The 23,455-nt window shown below is 37.9% G+C and overlaps 1 protein-coding gene across 2 annotated transcripts in view; it reads left to right on the forward strand.

Moving 5' to 3' along the window:
* CCDC186 (coiled-coil domain containing 186) overlaps positions 1 to 23,455 on the forward strand; it is a 52,270-nt gene that overhangs the window by 21,852 nt on the left and 6,963 nt on the right. For both annotated transcript variants that reach the window (XM_060768458.2, XM_060768457.2), the window contains exons 3-15: positions 660 to 786; positions 939 to 1,067; positions 2,840 to 3,052; positions 5,704 to 5,823; positions 6,737 to 6,841; positions 8,387 to 8,485; positions 8,610 to 8,696; positions 11,002 to 11,144; positions 13,355 to 13,610; positions 14,650 to 14,839; positions 14,937 to 15,017; positions 16,748 to 16,958; positions 20,589 to 20,808. In XM_060768458.2, the coding sequence (XP_060624441.2) occupies positions 660 to 786; positions 939 to 1,067; positions 2,840 to 3,052; positions 5,704 to 5,823; positions 6,737 to 6,841; positions 8,387 to 8,485; positions 8,610 to 8,696; positions 11,002 to 11,144; positions 13,355 to 13,610; positions 14,650 to 14,839; positions 14,937 to 15,017; positions 16,748 to 16,958; positions 20,589 to 20,808 (1,981 nt within the window). The remainder of the gene's footprint in view (positions 1 to 659; positions 787 to 938; positions 1,068 to 2,839; positions 3,053 to 5,703; positions 5,824 to 6,736; positions 6,842 to 8,386; positions 8,486 to 8,609; positions 8,697 to 11,001; positions 11,145 to 13,354; positions 13,611 to 14,649; positions 14,840 to 14,936; positions 15,018 to 16,747; positions 16,959 to 20,588; positions 20,809 to 23,455) is intronic.

A 23,455-nucleotide genomic window follows, 5' to 3' on the forward strand; every position in this document is an offset into this window, starting at 1 on the left:
GAAGGCCCTTACACTGTGATTGAAACCAATTGCAGTAGACTTAGTAATGCATACTACTCTATGCACGATTGTCTAGGAATCCTGGAAAGCCCTGCATGCCTTCTTTCACTCTTCATTGTACTTTTGAAACAAATGCAATTGAATTTGTTCCATCATCTTGGGTGTAGAGATGATGAATGAAAAGGAACAGCAATGTTTTAATTGTAGCCAAAACTGGTCCAACTATAGATACTTCTAAGGAAGCTCAACTTGTACCTTGAGAAAACTTTGACTTTTTGACCCCTTCTGAACTGCCATATATAATCCAGATTATCATATTTGAACTGGAAGCTTTCCAGACAGGCCCTGTATCCCAGGATCTGATCCCAGGTTTTCTGTTTATCCCAGGTTATCTGCCAATGGGGATTCATATAATCCAGTTTAAAGCAGAAAACCTGGGATACAGGGCCTTTCTGGAAGTGCCCAGGATTATATGGCAGTGTAGACTCATATAATCCAGTTCAAAGCATATAATATGGATTATCTGCTTTAATAACCTGGTTTATATGGCAGTGTAGAAGGGGCCTCTGACAATTCAGTGTTTCCCAAGGTAGCCCTCTTGTAACTTTTCGGTTTTACATACTGGGCTTTCCCTCATCAATTTCTGTTTTAATTGACAGATTGATTAAAGAGAACAAAAAGCACCAGGAACTAATTTTGGACATTTGTTCAGAAAAGGACAATTTAAGGGATGAATTGAAGAAAAGAACAGAAACAGAAAAACAGCACCTCAACATTATTAAACAGGTATGAAATGTTATTCTTCCAGATTTTATAAACACAACAACATTCAATATATATAACAGTATTTAAGTTCTCTGATGAAATTGCAAATTAGTATCTCACATATTGGGCCCAAGGCCAAAATAAATGCTGTATCCTTACTGTTCTTATTGCAGTTAGAGGTCAGAATAGAGGACCTCCAAAAAGAAGTTAAAGCTGCTAAAGATAAACTTGCATCTCAAGATGCTGCTGCAAAAAATGCTATACAGCAATTGCACAAAGAAATGGCCTTTCGTACAGATCAGGTAAGCTCAAAGAAGTTTAAACATCTTAATTTCATGCCTTATATGTGTGCAATGTAGCAAAATTGAAACTACAATCAGCCTTCCACATTCTCTGGGGTTAGGGACACAGAGCCACCATGAAAATGAAAAGTCAAAATAAGGAAATTGTTATCTTTTAACCTAAGGGAACACCTGTCTAGGAATTTCTAGGGGCCCTTCCACACAGCCATATAACCTAGAATATCTGCTTTGAACTGGGTTATCTAAGTCCACACTTCCATATATTCCAATTCAAATCAGATAATGTGGGATTTTATTCAGCTATGTGGAAGGGGCCTAGGTCTTCTAGCATGATGGTCAATTTCTGCTGGAAGCTGACCACAGAATTTCATTGGAATACCTAGAGCAGTAGTTCTCAACCTGTGGATCCCCAGGTGTTTTTGCCTTCAACTCCCAGAACTGACTGGGATTTCTGGGAATTGTAGGCCAAAACATCTGGGGACCCACAGGTTGCGAGCCACTGACCTAGAGATCCCTAGACATATGTTATCTCTAGAAATCTCTAGGACTGCTAGCATGACCAGCAGAAGTTGAACATAGAATCACATTGGTCCTAGATATTTCTACAGAGAATATTTTTGTCAAATCTGTGAATTATCAAAACTGCTAAAGTAAAAACTGTAAATGTAGAAGGATGCTTGTATATGTAACTACTATATGAACGGAATAGGGATACAGAGCTAACTGAATTATTAAGATCTTTTGTTGTGCACAAATAGGTATTTTTTATTATTTCAGCTAGTATAGTAGATAAGTCTGCGTCTAAAATTTCCCAACATATCTCAGTGATCCAGAATGGTATAATGGGTTGAGCGTTGGGACAAGGACAGTAGAAAATCAGGGTTTGAATCTCCACTGGGTCATCAATACCTTGAGGATGACTTTGAGCAATGGCAAATCCTCTCTGAACAAATCTTGCCAAAAGAACCCTGAATTTGTTCACCCTAAGATCACCGTAAGTCAAAAATGACTTGAGGCTAATCAACAATAACATCAATATATTTATAAATGCCATAGTTGGAAAGTTTATAGCGATACATAGATGATATGTAATTTGATTGCCCTGGAACAAATGCTTTATCTTTCAGTCTATCCTTTTCTTGAAACATGGTTTGTCTTCAAATCATTTTCCAATTTGTGGCAACCCTAAGGGTTTTCTTGGCAACGTTTCTTTAGAGTGTGTTTCCAGTACCTTACTCTAAGGCTGAAAGTGTGACATGTGCAAGATCACCAACTGGATTTCCATGACCAAGCAGGCATTTGGGTCTTGTTAGTCTAACATTCAAAGCATTATATTACGCTGACTCTCCAAAACTTCAAAACAACCAGTTTAATGATCTGTGTTAGCCAGGTCATTGATATAGTGCAGTTGCATCTCTTTCTTTAAATCTGCATGTTGCTGTTGTCTCTGCATGTTGCTGTTCAGAAATTAATGTGTATTTATTCATCTGCATTAATTCATTTACATCACATTTATTTTTAGACAGTAATTTGCTTTGTGTAGCAACAGTTTTACTGTATCTGATCTGGTTTAACTAAAGACACTATTCAAAGAAGCCCTGTGCTAAGTTATATTTTAATAATCTCTCTATAGAAAGTTGAGTATTCCTCAGATATGAATTCAATTATATTGTGTATTCTTACTAGCATTTGGGGGAAAACCTATGTTCATGATTGTTAGCAAAAGTTTTGCTTGTTAGCAAAAGTTAACTTGCAATACCTGCTGTTCTAAGGCAAACAAGAAATGTGAAGAAGCTCGCCAAGAAAAGGAAGCAATGGTAATGAAGTATGTTAGAGGAGAAAAGGAATCCCTAGACCTCCGGAAGGAAAAAGAAATACTTGAAAGAAAACTGAGAGATGCAAATAAAGAAATTGAAAAGCACACCAACAAAATCAAACAACTTTCTCAGGAAAAAGCACGCCTGCAGCAGCTCTTTGAATCCAAGGTATCTACTTGTCTTGAGTCTCATTTGATGACTGCGTATTCACAGACTGTGTGTTCCCCTTCAATTGTTTAAACTGATATTTTTAAAACCGCTCAAATAATTTGGCTCCCCCCCCCCCCCAATCTACATCTGGTTTATTAAGTGTAATGACAGAGAGTATGAAGATGATTATGGTAGCAGACCATCTAAATGAGAACAGATCATATTTCTAAGTTTGACCATATAACCAAATAGACACTTATGATTGGGTTGTTGTAGGTTTTCCGGGCTATATGGCCATGTTCTAGAGCAGTGGTTCTCAACCTGGGGTCCCCAGATGTTTTTGGCCTTCCAACTCCCAGAAATCCTAACAGCTGGTAAACTGGCTGGGATTTCTGGGAGTTGTAGGCCAAAAACATCTGGGGACCCCAGGTTGAGAACCACTGTTCTAGAGGCATTTTCTCCTGACGTTTCGGCTGCATCTATGGCAAGCATCCTCAGAGGTAGTGAGGTCTGTTAGAAGTAGGAAAATGGGTTTATATATCTGTGGAAAGACCAGGGTGGGACAAAGGACTTTTGTCTGCTGGAGCTAGGTGTGAATGTTTCAACTGACCACCTTGATTAGCATTTAATGGCTTGGAAGTGCCTGGGGGAATCTTTCTTTGGGAGGTGATTTGATGTGCCTGATTGTTTACTCACTGTTGTTTTGCTGTTGTAATTTTTGAGTTTTTTAATACTGGTAGCCAGATTTTGTTCATTTTCATGGTTTCCTCCTTTCTGTTGAAATTGTCCACATGCTTGTGGATTTCAATGGCTTCTCTGTGTAGTCTGACATGGTGGTTGTGAGAGTGATCCAGCATTTCTGTGTTCTCACATAATTTGCTGTGTCCAGGTTGGTTCATCAGGTGCTCTGCTATGGCTGACTTCTCTGGTTGGAGTAGTCTGCAGTGCCTTTCATGTTCCTTGATACGTGTTTGGGTGCTGCGTTTGGTGATACCTATGTAGACTTGTCCACAGCTGCATGGAATATGGTAGGCTCCTGCAGAGGTGAGAGGATCCCTCTTGTCCTTTGCTGAACGTAGCATTTGTTGGATTTTCTTGGTGGGTCTGTAGGTGGTTTGTATGTTGTGTTTCCTCATCAGCTTCCCTATGTGGTCAGTGGTTCCCTTGATGTATGGCAAGAACACTTTTCCTCTGGGTGGATCATCATCTTTACTCTCGTGGCTTGTTCTTGGTCTAGAACAACCCAGTGATTCCGGCCATGAACGCCTTCGAGAATACATCGAGACACTTATGATGTTTTTGTTTTTGGAAAAAATAAATAAATGTAATATTGTGAATTGAACTTGTAACAACCCAAGTTGAAAAATATCCTGGCTAACATACATGTCAGATACAAAGCTTAAGGCTGTGGTGTTTGGTAATTATATAATATAACTTTGTGTATATATATATATATATATATATATATATATATATATATAAAATTGTATGACACTAGCATGTCCTTGCATTTGAGTTTACCCAAAGTAAATCCTTAAGAGCATTTTCAACAGCACTTTTCTTGAAGATCTTCTGATTAATAGTACAACACAAACATAGTGGAATGTGTATATGACCAGTGTTTTCAAGGAGAGCAAAGTTAGAAGCCACCAATACTTTTAACAATTTCTCAGTACTATAAAGAGTTTGCTGCCCCCATGTGGTGATTTGTGTGTATTTCTTGATATTAGGTTATTTACAAATCCTATTCCTCAAAGCATTTGTTTATACATGAGGTTTACAGTGTTTCTTTCTTCATCTACTTTGTAATACATAATGCTTAGGCCAGTTCACACTTTTGTATTACACACATCTTGTGTCCTCTTTCTTTTCAGTATTTTTTAATGAAATTGATTTGAATATTAACATTTAGAATGCAGAATAGTGGTGCCCTTTCCTCAAATCACTTCCAATCAAATGGCCTTTGTTGTCTGTTACTTCCTGTTTGCTCTGAGGCAGTGGTTCTCAACCTGTGGGTCTCCGCGTGCATTGGTCTACAACTCAGAAATCTCAGCCAGTTTACCAGCTGTTAGGATTTCTAGGAGTTGAAGGCCAAAGCATCTGGGGACCCACAGGTTGAGAACCATTGCTGAGAGTACTATTGTGTGTGTCCTGTACTTCTATTGAGCTTGTACAATAAACTATTTGACATGACTTCAAATCACAGAGAAAGAAATAAGGAAGTGATAAAGAAGGACACGGAGAGGAGAAAGAGAGAGAAATGAAGAAGGTGGGAGGACGTGGTTGTGAGGAAAACCACCTGAGATAACCAGAAATGATTAGTGAGGAACAAGAGGGGATCTGCTCTAAGAGTTCAGAACTGATGTCTTTTGAATTTACTGTTTACTTAAGATACAGTGCATTAGCATACCACTGTCAGATATCACATCTGATTGCAAGGGACAGATTTAGAGGCTTCCAGGAAATAAGAGTCTTTTATATCTTAGAAGTCACACAGATACAGTACAGATCCCCAAATCCAAGAAGGACTCAAATGCTTTATGTTCCACTTCAGTCAGTTCTTTATGTATGTGTCCTCCCTTACCTGTGTACAAAAAGTAGCTTAAGTTACACTTTTTATGAATCTGAAAGATTAATTTCCAATCTGATATAAAACTATCATTTTAAAGGAAGGTGAAGCCACCAGAATGTCAAGAGAAATAGAAAAATTAAAAGAAGAAATAAACTCTCACGTGATCAAAGTAAAATGGGCCCAAAACAAACTGAAAGCTGAAATGGATTTACACAAGGTTGGTATCATAATCTTATAGAGGGATGTTTCACTGTGACTTCTGCACTTCTCTTTTATTTTAAATTGATTTTTCAGTTGTCGAGGCATTCTCTAAATGTGGGAACTCAGTTAACACAATTGCAATGTAACTGAGATGGCAGTAGAACTACTCTTCCATATCTTATGAATGGATCTATTTAGTGTCTGTGGTCTTGTGCAGTACCTTTCATCTGCTCAATGAAACTTAGAAATGACTACATTGAATGTGGATGGCGTAAGATGAAAACGTACAATATAGCTTGTAGTTCCAGTGTTTTTGTTAGAGGGAATATTCCTGCTAATCCGACTTGGTTGGAAAGACTAGTGCAGCCCAAAATGTGGATACAACTGTTCCCCTGGGTGTAAAACACAGGCAGTTTTTTCCTATATGCTACCAGGTTCCTTCATTTCGTTCAAAAGTATAGTGACCCCACTGCCAAGAACATATACGAAACCACTTGATACTGATTATTATCACTGGGTGATCATTTCCTATATTCATACAGTAATTTTCTGCTGGATAGTAATGCATAGAAGTGCGCAAGGACTGACTCTCACATATAAAGAACAGTATTGAGATGTCCATTTTACTCTCAGTGGGAAGTCAGTGTAGCTACTCCTGATCTGTCTGTCCATGTTTACCCTAAAATAAGTCCATATGAATTGACTAGAATTTTCTCTCACACAAATTTATGAAGGGTTTCACCTTTAAGTTTTAGATTTCTTTATTTATAAAAGACAGAATCATTGCATATAATTTGTACAATATCAGTACTAAGCCATAATTCCGTTGTTTTTGTGCATTCTTTTGTTTTTCTAATCAAGTACTTATTTTCTACAGGATGATATACATGCTTGCTTGTTTTGGTAATTCCAAAATAATTATTTTCCAGGACACTAAAGATCGGCTTAAAGAGGCAACAACAAAGTTGACCCAAGCAAAAGAAGAAGCTGATCAGATACGAAGGAACTGCCAAGAAATAATAAAAACATATCAGGTAGGTGTAATGTCTAATGGAAAAAAATTAGCAATTGTTCCACTTGTAGTGTTTTTCCTTTGCAAGCTCTGCTATTGTCTCCCAATTACGTGCCATTCTTTTCCAACATACATCCAAAATGGGATGTCCTTGTTTTTTTTATTTATTATTATGTATTTACTGTATTTGTATACTGCCTTTCTCAGCCAATCGGCGACATAGAATTATTCTTTGGAAGCTAAATTATGGTTTGTGATTTTCCCCCCTCTCCTCATAAGTTCTGTACTCATAACCATCAGTAAAACACTTTTCAAGTGTATCTAAATGTGCCCAACTTTGTACTTCTCTACAGAACACTCAGACAGAGCATAGTGACCTGCCATGTCGTACAGATAGTACTAGAGCTCAAGCATATTGCCTGAGGTTCTTTACTGATGTGACATGTGATATTCACCCAGCCATTCTCATGGTCAAGTTGCCCCTCTCAGACAAGCTGTTTTTCATTTCAGTCTAACAGAGGCCACTGCATCAGTAACTCTTCCAATATGACAGAATATGTGCAAGATTTTAAACATCATTAGGCTTTGTTCTAAACAGAAATGAGATTGTTTGTGTACTTTAGAGAAGTCCATAGGTCTATATCCCTTGTTTTGTTTTGTAGCGAGGTTGGGTGGGGGGCATGAATATAGGACATATGAGTTCAGTGATCTTTTAAGTAATTTTTCTGCCTGGTCATTTATGCCTGTAGATGTTGATCTGCTGAAGGAACTGGGAAGTTATCATATCAGAATCAATATTTTTATTATGCCTATACTTTCTGTTTCCATGTCAATCTGACAGGGGAACATGTGCATCTCTTTTGTGGCAAAATTCAGATAGTTCATAGATACTTGAAATATGTATTTAACACAAGTTCACAGCTGCCCCCATCCCTACTTTGCATGTCAAATGCAAGTGCAAAAAGCAGCTGTCTTTTTCCAGATGTGACATAGTATCTTATTTATTTATTTACGTCAGTTGCATACTGTTTTTCTCATCCCAGGGGTGGGGTGGGGGGACTCAAAGTGGTTTCCAACATTATGGCAAAATATAATGCCTCACATACATATGAGTCCTAACATAAAACGGCAACAACATATAACTATCAATTAAATTATAAAAACGTGACAACATTGAACACTAAAACATGGAGTTAAAAACATATTAATATAAACATTAAAATCACATAATCCAAAAACCACAGTCCAGGCCATTCCAATATGGCTGCACATATAAGAAAGTTAACTATTGAGTAAATGGTATAGTAAACAGATGTTATGGTATTCTTTCTGGGCCTGAGAATGTTAGGGAAAATTATGCTGATGATTTATGTAGGGCAGGGCCAAAGCACTTGTCATCCTCTAGATGTTTTTATTGTGCCTCTCATTATCCTTGGCTATTAATTGTGGTGTCTGGGTTGGTGGAAGTTTGGAAAGCCACAGGCTCCTCTACCCATATTTATGGTGAATGTTAAATTTAGTGTTTCATTTTCTCTTCACCCTCCCCTTTCCCCCTTACAATACTAAGGAATCTGAAGAAATCAAATCAAATGAATTGGATGTAAAACTTCGACTTACAAAAGGGGAACTGGAAAAACACTTGCAGGAGAGATCTGATCATCTAGAGGTAATAACAATACCACCCATGAGCCATACTGAAAAAGGGAATTATCCACATTGTAATTTAGAATTCAGTGAATAGAATCACATTTTCTTCCACTCTGATTAGTTTTCCTTTGTCTCTTTCACAGATACATCATGCCAAAATAAAAGAGCTTGAAGATGTGAAGCGAACATTTAAAGAGGGTATGGATGAGCTGCGAACACTAAGGACGAAGGTGAGGAAGAGGAGTGAAATGTAACAATAAAATGATAGCTAAGACTGTAATTTATCTAGCTATATATCAATGTATATTTTCACATCTGATTGTTTGGTCTGTGGAAGGTTAATAGTGCTTCTCCAGAGTTAAGCGGCTAAAGTATTTAAGAAATGATGATACGAATGGCATTGTTCTGGTGATAAATAGAAGCCCAACAGTAATGCTGCCAGACTACTTACCTATTTTTTTTATCATGTCAGAAGCAACTTGAGAAACTGCAAGGCACTTCTGGTGTGAGAGAATTGGCCATCTGCAGAGACGTTGCCCAAGGGATGCCCGGATGTGTTACCATCCTGTGGCAGGCTTCTCTCATGTCCCCGCATGGGAAGCTAGAGCTGATAGACAGGAGCTCATCCCATCTCACAGCTTTGAACTGCTGGCCTTCAGGTCAGCAGTTCAGCAGGCACAAGGGTTTAACCTATTACGCCACTGCAGCTCCTATTTATCTAATTGCCTCATGTTATGTTACTTAGTACACAAATTGTAAATGAGCAAATTCGTTTCTCAAGTGCTCCTCCAACATAGGAATTATTGAAATTGGCAGCATGTTTAGGGATTTTGCACCAGGCCTAGTCATCTCTGTCTGGTGTCATGGTTTACTTGATCTTTCTTTTCTCTTTCTGAGTTGTAGCTGCGCTGTATTTAATTTCCCCAAGTAAATGAAAGAGTTCCTATTAGCTTAGCAAAGTTTTTTCTTCAGATTTAAGTTCAGCTCAAGGTCAAGGATTATTACAGAAATGTATTGTGAGCTAAAATGCTGCCACAATCTTTAAATCTTCATATAGCATTCTGGTTTTGCTAGTAACATATCAATTATTTAGGATCTAATATGGTAGGATCTGTGTTGAACACCCGTTGCTGATTTGTCTCTTGACAAAGTATAGAAACCTTCATTTTCAGTTTCTGTTCTACAAAATTTTATAAGCTCTTCTGGTGACAGTATCCAAACAAGCAATAGATAGGAAACATATATATTTTTGAAGGCTTTAATGGCCGGAATCACTGGGTTGTTGTAGGTTTTTTGGGTTGTATGGCCATGTTTTAGCAGCATTCTCTCCTGACCTCACAACCTCTGAGGATGCCTGCCATAGATGCAGGTGAAATGTCAGTAGAGAATGCTTCTAGAACATGGCCTGATAAAAAATCTACAACCCATAGGAAACATAGTTGTTAAATTCCAGTGTTGAGTGTCACAATAGAGCCACCAGTTGATGAGATGTTAAAATTAATGAACTGGCATACCATTATAGCCACTTGATTTATGTAAGGATAAAAAAGTACCTTCTGTTTAAAAAACAAAAACTGAATCTTAGAATTCATTCTAGTGGTTGCCAGTAAATGTTATATTACTGGCTAACTTTTTGCTTTGCCTCTTAATTAACTGACACTCCTGACATGAGCAAAAAAAAAAGTCATTCAATAATAATGCGTAGCATTTGAGATCTACTAAACTGGCCAATTCAACTAACAGTGGTTGAAGACAGGGTTTTAAACTAACAACCTAAAAGGAAATAGTTTTACCATAGCATTTTAAAGTAGCCTAGAAGTCCTTCCCAGATAATGGCTGCATTTGCATGTCAAATGAAACCAGTATGATCTGGAAGTAGCTTTAGTAAGTCTGAGATTCATATGGTTCTCCCTCCCTGTTCATCTTTCGATGTGGCTACAAAAAGTGAGTTGGAACTGTCTGCTTCTGTTTTTGACTAGCTACAGTTAAGCATTCCACCTGAAACCTAATGCTATGATTAATCTTCATTATAGGATAGTAAAAAGAAGCCACAGATTGAAGTTGACTTCTTTTTGCTAACAGTAGTTAGGTTTAGCCACCTATTGCTAGATTTGAGCGACAGAGCAAAGAAAACTGACTGATGTGAAACAGGAATGCAAACTTCTTGGGATGCCAGAGCTCACTACTGTTCCTTTACATCATGCTAACCTGTGTTTTCATCACTAAATGTTTTTGTTGTGCCTGAAAATGGCCAGTTGGTAGAAGAGGACTTCAAATGAAAGGAGAAAAAAATACCAGGCTTATATCTCTGTGAAGAGTAGGAATTATGCCCCTACATAAATTATTTCCAGCATTCCTCACCATTGTGCAAGTTGAATAGATATCCTTTGATTTACGGTCCAACTTAATCTGGAAAGTCTCTGTGATTCACACCCCTGTTCAATTGCTAGTATATTTTAAGTTTTTTGTAAAGTAATGAAGGCTACTAGATAGAATCTCTATACTACTTATGCGAACAATTTTTGTTGCCTTTAGGTCAAGTGTCTGGAGGATGAACGATTGAGAACAGAAGACGAACTGTCAAAATACAGAGAAATAATTAATCGTCAGAAGGCTGAGATTCAGAATCTGTTAGACAAAGTGAAAATTATAGATCAGCTGCAGGATCAACATCAGAGGTCAGTGGTTGCAGTTTCATATTTTTATTTTGTTCTGAAGCGAAAATATAGCGCTTAAAATTGCTGTTATTCTAAAACATAATGGATATAGCTGAAAAACATGTGCACAGCCAAACATTTCTGATTGCTCATTATAAACTAATCTAAAGTATACAGGTTGTGTATCTGGAATTCTGATATCCAAAGTCATCTGAAATTTGTCTAAATGGGTGGTTGCGACAGTGACACCTTTATATAAAATTACCTTCAGGCTATATGTAGAATGTATATAAAGGTAAAGGTTTCCCCTGACATTAAGTCCAGTAGTGTCCGATTCTGGATGGTGGTGCTCATGCATGGAGCACCATTACCTTCCCAGAGAAGCAGTACCTATTGATCTCCTCACGTTTGCATGTTTTTGCACTACTAGGTTGGCAGAAGCTGGGCCTAACAGCGGGAACTCATCCTGCACCCCGGATTCGAACCACCAACCTTTCAGTTAGCAAGTTCAGCAGCTCAGTGGTTTAACCCACTGTGCCACCAGGGGCTCCTAAAATGTATATATGAAACATAAATGAATTTTATGTTTTGACTTGGGTCTCATCTTCTCTCTCTCTCTCTCTCTCTCTGTGTGTGTGTGTATTAAACTCTTCCAAAATTAGAAATCATTTCAAATAAGGGATTCTCAACCTGTATAACTAGCAAATTGCAGGTACCATTTTATTGCAGTGTCAATAAGACTAATGTCAATTTGGATACAGTGGAAACAGTCACTTAGTATATAGTGTCTGTGGTAACCTTCAGTTCATGAAAGTATATTCATAAAAATAGTATAGCATTATTGAATTGTTCAGAAATGTACATTTATATATTGTGTTACATTTAGGTTGATATATTGATCACAAAGACATTAGGAATAAAAGCATGCACATATTAACGGTGACAATGAATATATAACCATTTGATTTAAGATAGAACTTATAGAACTTTTAAAATGAGAGAACATCTGAAAAGCTATGGTTGCCCATCCTGACCTCATGCTTCACAGATGTATTTTTGCTACCTTTAATTCTTCAAAAGATTTGTATATGTGTGTGTAAAGTCGTTTTTTTGATATGTAATGAGTTTCATAGTTCAATACAATCAAGCCTTCTATAAATAGGGAATTGCTCCCATAGCCAATATCTGTTGGAACCAGTAATTATTATGCGTTGTAGCGATATTTTAATGATCAGAAAGATCCCATAGGATTTGTCCGACTCAACATTTGCATCTCCATAAATACCACTTGGCTCCAATTAATGCTTCTACATTGACTTTTTATAGGGAAGTACACAGTTGCTGTGCTTCAGCTTGCAACTACAGGCAGCCCCCGACTTACAAACATCCAACTAAAAACAACTCATAGTTACAAATGGAAGTTAGACAACAGGAAGTGAGAAAAATCTGCCTCTAGGAAGGGAAATTCACTAAGTGATGTGAAATCTTCTGAGAAGGGGCACAGACAACAAAGCAAAAACCACAGCGGTGTAATTAAACACTCCCTATGCTTTCCAAAGTGTGTGTGTGTATGTTTGGCTGTAGTTACACTTAAAATGTGCCTGTTCCAGATACATACAAATTCAACTTAAGAACAAACCTACAGAACCTATCTTGTCGACCTCTGAGGAAGCCTGCCATAGATGCAGGCGAAACGTCAGGAGAAATGCCTCTAGAACATGGCCATATAGCCCGAAAAAACCCACAAGAACTGAGAGAACCTATCTTGTTTGTAACTTGGGGAGTGCCTGTAATGAATAATCCCTTGATCAAAATGAATACTGAAATAGAGCATATCTTCAATTTTTAGAGTGAAAGATTTAAATATGCACCATCAAGACATATAACATGGATAATGCCACACCGTTAAGGTGAAAAGAGAATTCAATTTTATTCCACTTTGCCATGATGTTTTTGATCAAATAAACAGCTCTCCCGCAACACCACAATACTATAGTAGAGCTTATACAGTCCCAAGGGTATCTTAGCTTGCCACCCAGATACAATAAGGCTTAATAAATATCCTGCTTTGCGGCTTGACATTTGACTGCAATGTCCATGCAGGAGCTGGGAAGCCCTAGTACTGGGTGAATTGTATTTGGCATTGTAGCTTATAGGCTATAGCGAGCAATTGGCTTGCTTTAAACTCCTTTTCTTATTCTCTTTTAAAAAATCTCTATTCAATTTCATAGGGATGAACAAGACATTAACTCTTTGAAAGAAGAAGTGGACAGTCTCAACAATCTGCTTAATGACTTCCAAAAGGACATCGATGGCAGCCGGAAAAGAGAATCTGAATTACTGGTCTTCACTGAGAAGCTGACCACCAAGAATGCCCAGCTACAGTCAGAAACAAATTCCTTACAAGTGCAGCTTGATAAGATCACCTACAGTGAAAGAGAGTCACAGAATCAGTTGGAAGTTGTGAAGCAAGCCAGAGATGAACTGGTAAGCCGGACTGTTAATTAATCAGTATCTAATATTCATTTAATTAATATTTTAATTGAATTTTAAACCCTAGAATAAGATTGGGCTCTCTCTCTTGCCTTCTGCTGTTTTCTAATAAATCGTAGAAATATAATAGGGATGCTATAATCAGACCAGAATATAGGAACAAAGGGTTTTTTCCTACCTGAAGTAAAACATGGAAATTTTTATCAGTCGTTTCCTTCATTTGGTGTAAGCCATCATTGTACTTTTCCTTCTTATGCTTGGATTTACCATGTTTATATGCCAGACTTCTTGTATCACAAAGGATTGTAGATGTCTTTCTGGGCATAAACCTGGAGCAATGTGGTCAAGAAAAAGAATCCTAGTGAGATCAAAATTTGGAAAACTTAACTTTGGGATTGCAGTTGCCAGAATCTCCAAAACAGCATGGTAGTGGCTATACTGATTGAGGAACTCTGAGAGTTAACTCCCAAAAGCTTTTCAAGCTCTGATCCAGACCCGGCATTTGGGCCTTTTAAACTATCATAACTCAGCATTTTATATGGTTTTTAATCTGTTTGATTTATTGATACGTGTTTTAATTGCTTATATGTTTAGATTGCTTTATATTTTGATGAGATGTGTTTTATTGTTTACCTGTGTGGCATTGATTTTTTTGCCGGATTTGTAAGCGGCCTTGAGTCCCCTCCGAGGTCAAGAATAGCGGGGTAGAAATGAAGTGAATAAATAAATAAAATGTGAAAAAGCAGCTAGACATGACAGCGTTACAGATTATTTTGTTGTTAGTGTTGTTTCTCTAAAATAGCCCCTGTTTTTCCTATTAGTTATTTTGGGAGTTTTTATACATTTTCCAAACTCAGATTCCATTCTTTCACAATTTACACACATAATAACATGGATTAGAATACATACATTTCAGACTTTTCTGCACATCTATTTCATTTCTTTGCAAGGTTTTTTAAAAGTTATGTTAAATATTTTTTAGCAGGGAAGAAGAAAAATGAATTATTTTTCATACCTTTTGTGATCATTTTAGGCAAACAAATTGCTAAAGGAAGAGGAGCTTCACAGAAACAATGTTCAGGTGCTGCAGACAGAACTGGCATCTCAACAGAAGGCATTAGCAGATTTAAACACTCAGGTTGATGAATTAAAAGATGAGTTGGTTACTCAGAAACGAAAACATGCAGCAAACCTTAAGGACCTCACCAAGCAACTTCAGCAAGGTTAACATTTCACAGATCTTGTTGTATACAATTTATTTTCTATACAGGGGTTAAATTATCAGCCTTGTATCAAAGATCTTGTGTTTTGTTTCCATAGCACGAAGAAAATTGGAGCAGCTTGAAAATGGCAACTATGATAAAGAAGTCAGCAGTATGGGGAGTCGTTCTAGCTCATCAGGTATGTTGTTTGTGGTCCTGGTAATTGTTGAAAAGAAATAGAAAAGCGCACTAATAGTGCAATCTATGTTTCTATTAGTCATGTACATTCGAGCCAAAAGGCATACCGTTTTTGGGTCCATTTTCGTGTGACCCCTCATTTTGTTTACCAGAAAGTTACCCAAAGGGGAGGGATGTTTTCCATTTCATTCAGCAGAGATTCTGCCCATTGGCTACTATAGGAAACTTTAAAGGCTCAATCCTCAGCCATTTTAAGGCCTATCTGCATGAAACCTACCTCAGTTGTAGACCCGATTTACAACTGCAGGCCTGCCAAGTTTCAAAACAATTAACCAATCTACTAATTTTTAAGAATTAAGTTTTAAACATAACATTTTGAAAAATAAGACAAACCGCAAGAGAGGGTTCTGGAAATAAAAAATAAGACAAACCGCAAGAGAGGGTTCTGGAAATTGTAATAACTGGTTGTGTCCATTCTCAGCCAATCAGAGCATGGACACCACTAGGCTTTTAATTGGCTGAGACACAGAGAGAGAACAACTTTGACTCTCATCATGCTCCGAGAGGAATTTCAATGGCTACCCTATGCTAGTGCCACTGGGAAAGTGAGTTCTAAGGGCCCTCTCTGGAGGAGAAGGTAACTTTCCAAGAAAAAATGGAGGAGGCTTCTTCTAGAGAGAGAAAAAGACACTAGAGACTTCCCTGCCTGAGGTATTTTGTAGACTTAGCTCTTTCCAAAATTTCCATCTCTCTAAATTTGTTTCACTGCTTTTTTTTCGTCTCTCTCTTCCCCTTTCTGTTTTTAGAAATTACCTTCCAAAAACCACAAATCTTTTCATTAACAGTGATTCGGGCCCAACTCTAGTTTCTACTGACTTCATTTGGTTTGCTGGAAGTTATCTACCATCTCATCAAAGTTATTCCTTGTTTGAACACTTGCATGTTGAGATTTCATATAATGAGAGATGGAAGGAATAGGTGTTATCGCCCTGATTTGTTTGTATAATTGTAAAGAATTTTGTATCTTAACCTATAGAAATGAGTAGATTATGACACGTGGCTGATACAGGCTTTCTTCAATACAGGAAAAATATATAGTATCTATTTGAGGATTTGGTTGCATGTGTTCACTAATAAGATGGAGCTCCCAGTGGCACAATGGGTTAAACCCTAGTGCTGGCAGGACTGAAGACCGACAGGTCAGAGGTTCAAATCCTGCAAGAGCAGGATGAGCTGCCTCTGTCAGCTCCAGCTCCCCATGTGGGGACATTTGAGAAACCTCCTACAATGATGGTAAAACAGCAGAACATCCGGGCATCCCCTGGGCAACGTCCTTGCAGACGGCCAATTCTGTCATACCAGAAGCAACTTGCAGTTTCTTAAGTCGCTCCTGACACATGCACACACAAAAAACTAATAAGACAATTGGAAAAAAGAAAAAGGATCTGGTAGATATACCTGCTCTCATCCCTTTGAAATGATTATGATACTTTGTGGGTTTTTGAATCTTGAATATTGTCATGTAAGATTGCTATGTGATGTCAGAATATGGTTGGAATTTTGAGTCTATTGTTCTAAATTTTGCTAGCTCTTCAATGTGGCTAGCACTTTATGATAGAAATTATTGACACAATTCTAATAACTTCTTAATTTTTCCTATTAAAGGAAGATGAAAATGTTTGGGACAAGAACAGCATTCATAATAAAAAGTTAACCATTTTTTTCTGACAGGATCTCTTAATGCTCGAAGCAGTAATGAAGATCGTTCCCCAGAAAACAGTGGCTCTTCAGTAGTTGTTGATCATTTTCCAGAAGTGGATAAGACCATTTTGATTGAGAGGATAGTAAGACTCCAGAAAGCACATGCAAGGAAAAATGAAAAAATGGAGTTCATGGAGGACCATATCAAACAGCTTGTGGAAGAAATCCGAAAGAAAACCAAGTATGTATAATATGTGGTGTGGTCGTTGATTTGAGGGGGAAAAAAACACACACACATTGCAAAATGCATTGTTGAATTTTACACTAGGCATAAGAATATAGTATCTGCTATAATAGAGGGAGGTTTTTCAGAAATATTAAAAATTAACTGGGTATTGTTGATTACAAATGTGTGAGACAAGCACTGAAAGAGTTAGTATGCCGAAGCCTGTTAGAGCCAGTGAGCCAAAGCAAGGGTTGTTCTGAGGAGAGTGAGTAGTTGAAGCCTGTTACAGTTGGGGGGCCAAAGCTAGTGTTGTCCTGAGGAGTTAGGTAAACCTCTCTATGTGAGAGATAACCTCAGTGTGAGAAAGGTCTCTGTGAGGTAGGTTTCACAGTGTGAGGTAGGCCTTAGTCTATGAGAAAGCCAAGTATGAGGAAGGCCTGGTATGAGAAGCTTGTGTGAAAGAAGCCCCACATTGAAGGCCTCATGTGTAAAGCCTCATGGGTAAAGCTCCAGTATAACGGCTGCTGTGTGGCGCTCCTGTGTAATTCCAGTATGAGAGGAGGCTCTGTGAGAGCTCAGCTATTTATCTGCAAGAGGAAGAAGTCCAGCATGAAAGCAAAGAAGGAAGTATAAAGGACTTTATTTGTGTTGTAGAAAACTTGTTCTTGTGAATAGTGTAACCATATTATTTCACTACAAAGAAAAGCCTCTTATGGAAAAGATAACATTGGTTTGTGTGCTTTTGTTCTTTTTATCACTTTGGGCTACTGGTGCTGGGTCATGCTGCTGCTGATAAGTTACTCTTCTGTACATTTATGAGGAAGGTCTTCTGTTAATAAGCCCACTAACCCAACAAGGTTGTGAGTGTGATTCTAGGGGAATTGCAAATTTTGAATGTAATTTTAAATGTATTTATTATATTTCAACTGTATTTTAACCTAAATCCACACTGTGCTATTTAATGTTTTTTGTATTTTCTTTGTTTTCAACTGTAACTAGATTTTGTGGTTGTTAGCCTCCTTGAGCCCCCACAGGGAGAAAGGGGGGTATAGATCAAATAAATAAATTTAATAAATGCAGTGCATACTTAGTACACATATAGTGGTATACTGCTCAGAATAGTTCTGAGAATGTTTCATGTTTAGCAAAGTGAAAGTGGAGGTACAAATTTTCCCTATGAGGCAAAATTCCTGACATTTCCAATGCATGTGCACTAATTTAATAAACTAAGTTCCTTCATAGTAATTCTACTTACCATAGAATTAAACCGCAATAGTAGCGTTGATTAAACTGTACTTATTCAAAGCTAATTGTGTTTCTTGATGTATGTGAAGTAGGCTGTGCTATTTTAAAAATGTGCTTTGAAAGAGAATCTTAAAAGCACTAACATAGCAATTTGCTGCTCTCTTTAATTGCCTTAGCAAATTACCTGCTGAGAAGACATTAAGTTTGAAAATATTCCTAAAATCCAGTGGCAGTTTTTCAACAGTACGTGCTTTCTCTTTGTTAAAGAACAGTTAATGTATATTAGTTGCTTCAGTTTAAAGCTGCTAGGTGGTTGTACTTCACTACAATTAAGTGTACAAGATGTCTTGTGCACAAAATAACCAGTAATTATGGATAACTACCTGTGTAACATGTACAATGTAATTATTTTCAAATTGTTTTGTTATAAAGACTTAGCATTGTGGAGTTGTCCCAATTTTACCAAGTTACTTTTGTGGTGTGTTTATCAATGCATATGGAGAACAAATTAAAACAGTCTTCTCAGTAAGAGACTCATACAGCTTAACCATTTACACACAAACTTAATATTACTAATTGCTCCATAAGGACTTTACCACTTTCAACATTTGCGAGCACAGCACTGCAGGTATTAAACTATTCCTTAAGTTTTCTGTCTTTTAAAGAAGCAATTGCATCTGCTTTTGTGATTAGGTCTAGCATCAATGAAAACTTTGTTTTTCACCCCTTGGAATTGTATATGTACCAGGATCTGCTGTTTGGCTCCAGATATTTTGGAAATTTGAGACTGAATTAAAGTGTAGGGGATTCTGTTTTCCAGCCAGGAGAAGAGGTGGATAGTTAAACAATGTTTTACTGAAATCACTATCATAATAAAGAGTGAACTGGACTCAAGAAATGTATTCTGAAGACAGACTAGAAGAAAAGCCAACTGAGGTCAACTCTCACTCATTACATTTTGAATATGTGTTTGTATGCATGCTTTTGCTATACCGTAGAAATACAATAACCATAAGGAACAGACCTTTCCAGAGATCTAATGTTAACTGTGCTCCCCAATAGCTGGTGCTCTTGGTAAGTGAGAGCCATCAAGGTCTAGTGGTTCTCAACCTGTGAGTCCCCAGATGTTTTGGCCTTCAACTCCCAGAAATCCTGACAGCTGGTAAACTGGCTGGGATTTCTGGGAGTTGTAGGCCAAAACACTTGGGGAGCCACAGGTTGAGAACCACTGGTCTAGTGGTTTGAGTGTTGGATTAAAAGACCACAGCTCAAATCCCTGTTCAGCCATAAAAGCCCACTGGGTGATTTTGCCCAAGTCACACACTCAGCTAAATAGGAAAGCAATGGCAAACCACCTCTGAGTATGTCTTGCCAAAAGAATTATAGGATAGGGCTGCCACAAGGTTGTCGTAAGTTGGTAATGACTTGTAAGGACATAACAACAGCAAATAATACAGGCATGGTTTGGGAACATTTGCTAATGCACTGCTTCTGAAACTGTAGGTCCCAACCCCAAATTGGGTTCCCCTACCTCATAGTTGGGGTCCTGAAAAATTTGGCAATAGTAAAAGTTTTCTGAACATCACCTAACAGCTGTTTCAGAGATTTACATGAATCTGTTGTGCAGTGTACATAGTGAACTCTGCTGTGCTTCATAAAAAGGAAAGCCAGCCTGTTTAGCAAGCCTTGTGAATGCTGGTTTGTTATAAGCAAATGTTTGAATTTTATACCTATCTTATATATTTATATTCCAGGGTGTACATAAACATTTCTTGGACTGAGTCATGAGTGGAAAAGTTTAAGAAGCCTTGTGCTAAAGCATGTTGGATTTTCCCAGTCTTAGTACTTGATTAGTTCTGCAGTACACTGTTGCAAACCACATGCCAGAAGTGTCCTGGTATCTTGTCTTCAGCTAGCATATAGATGCAGACATAATGCTCCAGACCACCATTCACTAACATGTGTACCCTTTTCATGTATATTCTCTTTCCTATTGAGAGTTTCACATTCTGGTGGGCTGTTAAGGTCTTCATTGATGCCAATGTAGGCTTCTAAAAAGCTTGATTGCATGGGCAAATAATTGTTTGGGATTGGTAACTTACACTACTGCAGAATATTAGCCATAAGTTGCCTACCAAAGAATGATTTAAACATTCCTGTTGTCATAGTAGAACGTCTTATTGCTATTGGTATCTTGGAGAAATAGAAGAGACGTTCTAACCCAGGACAACTTAAGACTGAAGGATTGGGAAGGCCTGGACTGGAAATAAATTTGAAATCCTGCAGCTGTTTCCCTATCAGTCCAGACAGTATTGATCTACATTCTGCACAAGGCAGACTCCCATGGAATCTAACTTGACAATTCTAAGTTCACTGAGTTTTGCTCTTTTTTTTACACAGAATAATCCAAAGTTACATTCTGCGGGAAGAAGCCGGCACCCTTTCATCTGAGGCCTCCGACTTCAACAAAGTACATTTAAGCAGACGTGGTGGGATCATGGCCTCTCTCTACACATCACATCCAGCAGACAGTGGGCTCACGTTAGAACTCTCCCTGGAGATCAACAGGAAGCTTCAGGCAGTGCTGGAGGATACTTTATTGAAAAACATTACCCTAAAGGTGAGCTTTTAAAAACAAAATTTGAGCAATATATACATGGAGAAAAAAACCTAAAGAAAAAATCTTCAAAAAAATCACTGAAAATGGTATTCTGTATTGTCGATGGCTTTCATGGTATTCTGTTTGCTATCTTAACATACAAAGTTTGTGTCATTCATCTAAAAGTATTAGTAACAGCAGGAGCAATAACAACAGCAAAAATAGTTGTTATTTCTTACATACCCTTCCCTGTGGATTGAGTCAAGGAATAACGGATTAAAATTAAACTATAGATTGGATATTTTAGAAATTGGCTAAATAACACATGCCGCCAGTTTTAAAACACATAGGATCTTAGAGTTGGAGGGCCAATCTGACCAACTCCCTGCCATGCAGGAACACTCAAGCACTCCTGACAGATGTCCATCTGCCCTCTGTTTTAAGATCTCCAAAGAAAACTCCTCCATACTTGGAGGCAATGAATTCCACTATTGAACATCTCTGACTACCAGGAAGTTATTTCTAATATTCACTTAGAATCGTTTTTCCTTTAATTTGAATCCAGTGCTCCTTATCTCTGGAGCAGCAGAAACCAAGCTTGCTTTCTTTTCAGAATGACATCCTTTCAGATATCAGTTGAAAGAGCATATAAAACCAATCGCTTTTATCCTAGAATTGTGGCTATGTTGAACTCCATGGTTTCACATTGATGTGGTATTGGAAGCTGTGTGGTGGTGGCTGGGGTGTGGAGGGATGAGTATGTTGTTTTGTGGTTTGTGCTATTCTGTTGTATTCTGTATTTTAAAAGCAATCTATTCATATTTTAAAAATCATAATTTTAGAAATATCTTGATGGACCTATAGAAAGCAACTGGACTTTATTACTGCTTTGAACACAAGCAGCATATCCAGCCTACAAATATTCTCCAGCAGCCCATTCCCCAATCTGAGACTGACTGGAGAAGTCTTTTGGGTAACCATTGTCAGCCTAATTTTGATTGACTGAAGTAAATGTATCTCATAGGACCTAAGTGGGCAGGACAGAGTATACAGGAGAAGATAACTTTGCAGGTTATCTGGAACCAAATTATGGAGGGCTGTAATAGTAATGACCCAACACTTTGTAACTTGTCTAGAAACTAACTGGCAGCTAGTGCAATGATTTTAACTTTGCTGTAGTATAATCACTCCTATCCAATGATCCAAAGCAGGTAACAATATGCCTGATAAAGGAAAAAAACAAAAACACCCCATACCTTTAAAAAAAAACAAAACTGTTAAGGCTGCACAAAATACGAAGACCCTCTTCACAACCAAGGCTGCCATCATAAGCAAATTTACCAGTGAATAAATTCCCATTATACTCAAGGGACTTAGTCCTGAAAACGCATGCATAGAATTGGCTTTAGGTCAAAAAGATATGGCCTTAGATTTAGTGTTCTTCTATTACCTTCTGAAATCCTGGGATTATATTGCAGACGTGTAGGTATTTCCTTTCCTGTTGAAACTGGCAGGAGAAGAAGTTAAAAAAACAAACACAAATAACACTTAGAGACAGAAAAAGGTAAGTCAGTTTTCCATGTCTGTCCCTGGTGGGCGTGAGCTTGGTGGGGCCGTGGATGATGCATCATCTAATTTCTCCTCCACTCACACCACTTTAGGATTAGTTTGTCATTTTAAGACCCATGGGAAGGGAGAAGATACAGTGACTAATCAAATCAAGATCATATTAGATTTTCAGATACTTTGCTATAAAAGGATTTTTTTCACCCACTTCTCTCCTTGACAATTGAATGGGTCAGGCTGAAACAGAACTTCTGAAAAAGAGATTCAAGGATAAAGATGGGATTGTCATAACTGGTTCTGGGTCATTGCATATGGTCTTAAGTTTGGCCCTTCTGTATGTTGCCTTCTGAAATCACAGAAATCAGAGTGCAGGAGTAGCATCAAAAACCAGGAATACAAAAGCAGAATAAATCCAAAACATGAGATTCAGGGACAGTCCTCAAAACTTGAAATCATGAGACATGAACAAAAGGAAGCATGGAACATGGAACTAGAAATCCCTTGACTTGACAATACTAGACAATACTCAAACACCAGCGTTGCCTGAACTAATGACCCCATCTACTGAGCTAGCTAATATACAGAGAAAGTCATGCCTTCTCCCCTGGGAAACGGATAAGGTCTTCTTGGCTAATAGGCGTCTTGACCTTTGTAAATCCTCCTGAGAAACTCTATATTGATGGAACATAAATCTCCTATCTAACTGCTCATTAGTCTCACCTGGACTTCCATTTTCTTCCTCTGAACTCAGATCTGTCCCTGACCTTGCTTCCCTAGGGAACTGCCTTTCAGGGATGTGGCCTTCAAACATAGACCGCTCATTTTCAGGACTTAAAATCTCTTGCTGGCGCTCCTGCTGACTCACAGATCTAGAATCCCCAGTATTATCAGAATGACTAACAGGCCCAGAATCCCTAGAGAGATCAGGTGTAGGCGCAATCAAAGGCTGAACTACAACATCTGATTTGATAAAACGTGGTCCAAACGTTGACTTCCAAATGTCAGAAGGAGCAGGTTCTCTAAGAAGTGCTGGTCTGCACAATGCTTTGTACGCAGTTAGCACCTTGATTTTATTTAGCAGTTAACCATCCAAAGACAATAA

Source organism: Anolis sagrei, chromosome 3, assembly GCF_037176765.1.
Source record: "Anolis sagrei isolate rAnoSag1 chromosome 3, rAnoSag1.mat, whole genome shotgun sequence".
Taxonomy (NCBI): domain Eukaryota; kingdom Metazoa; phylum Chordata; class Lepidosauria; order Squamata; family Dactyloidae; genus Anolis; species Anolis sagrei.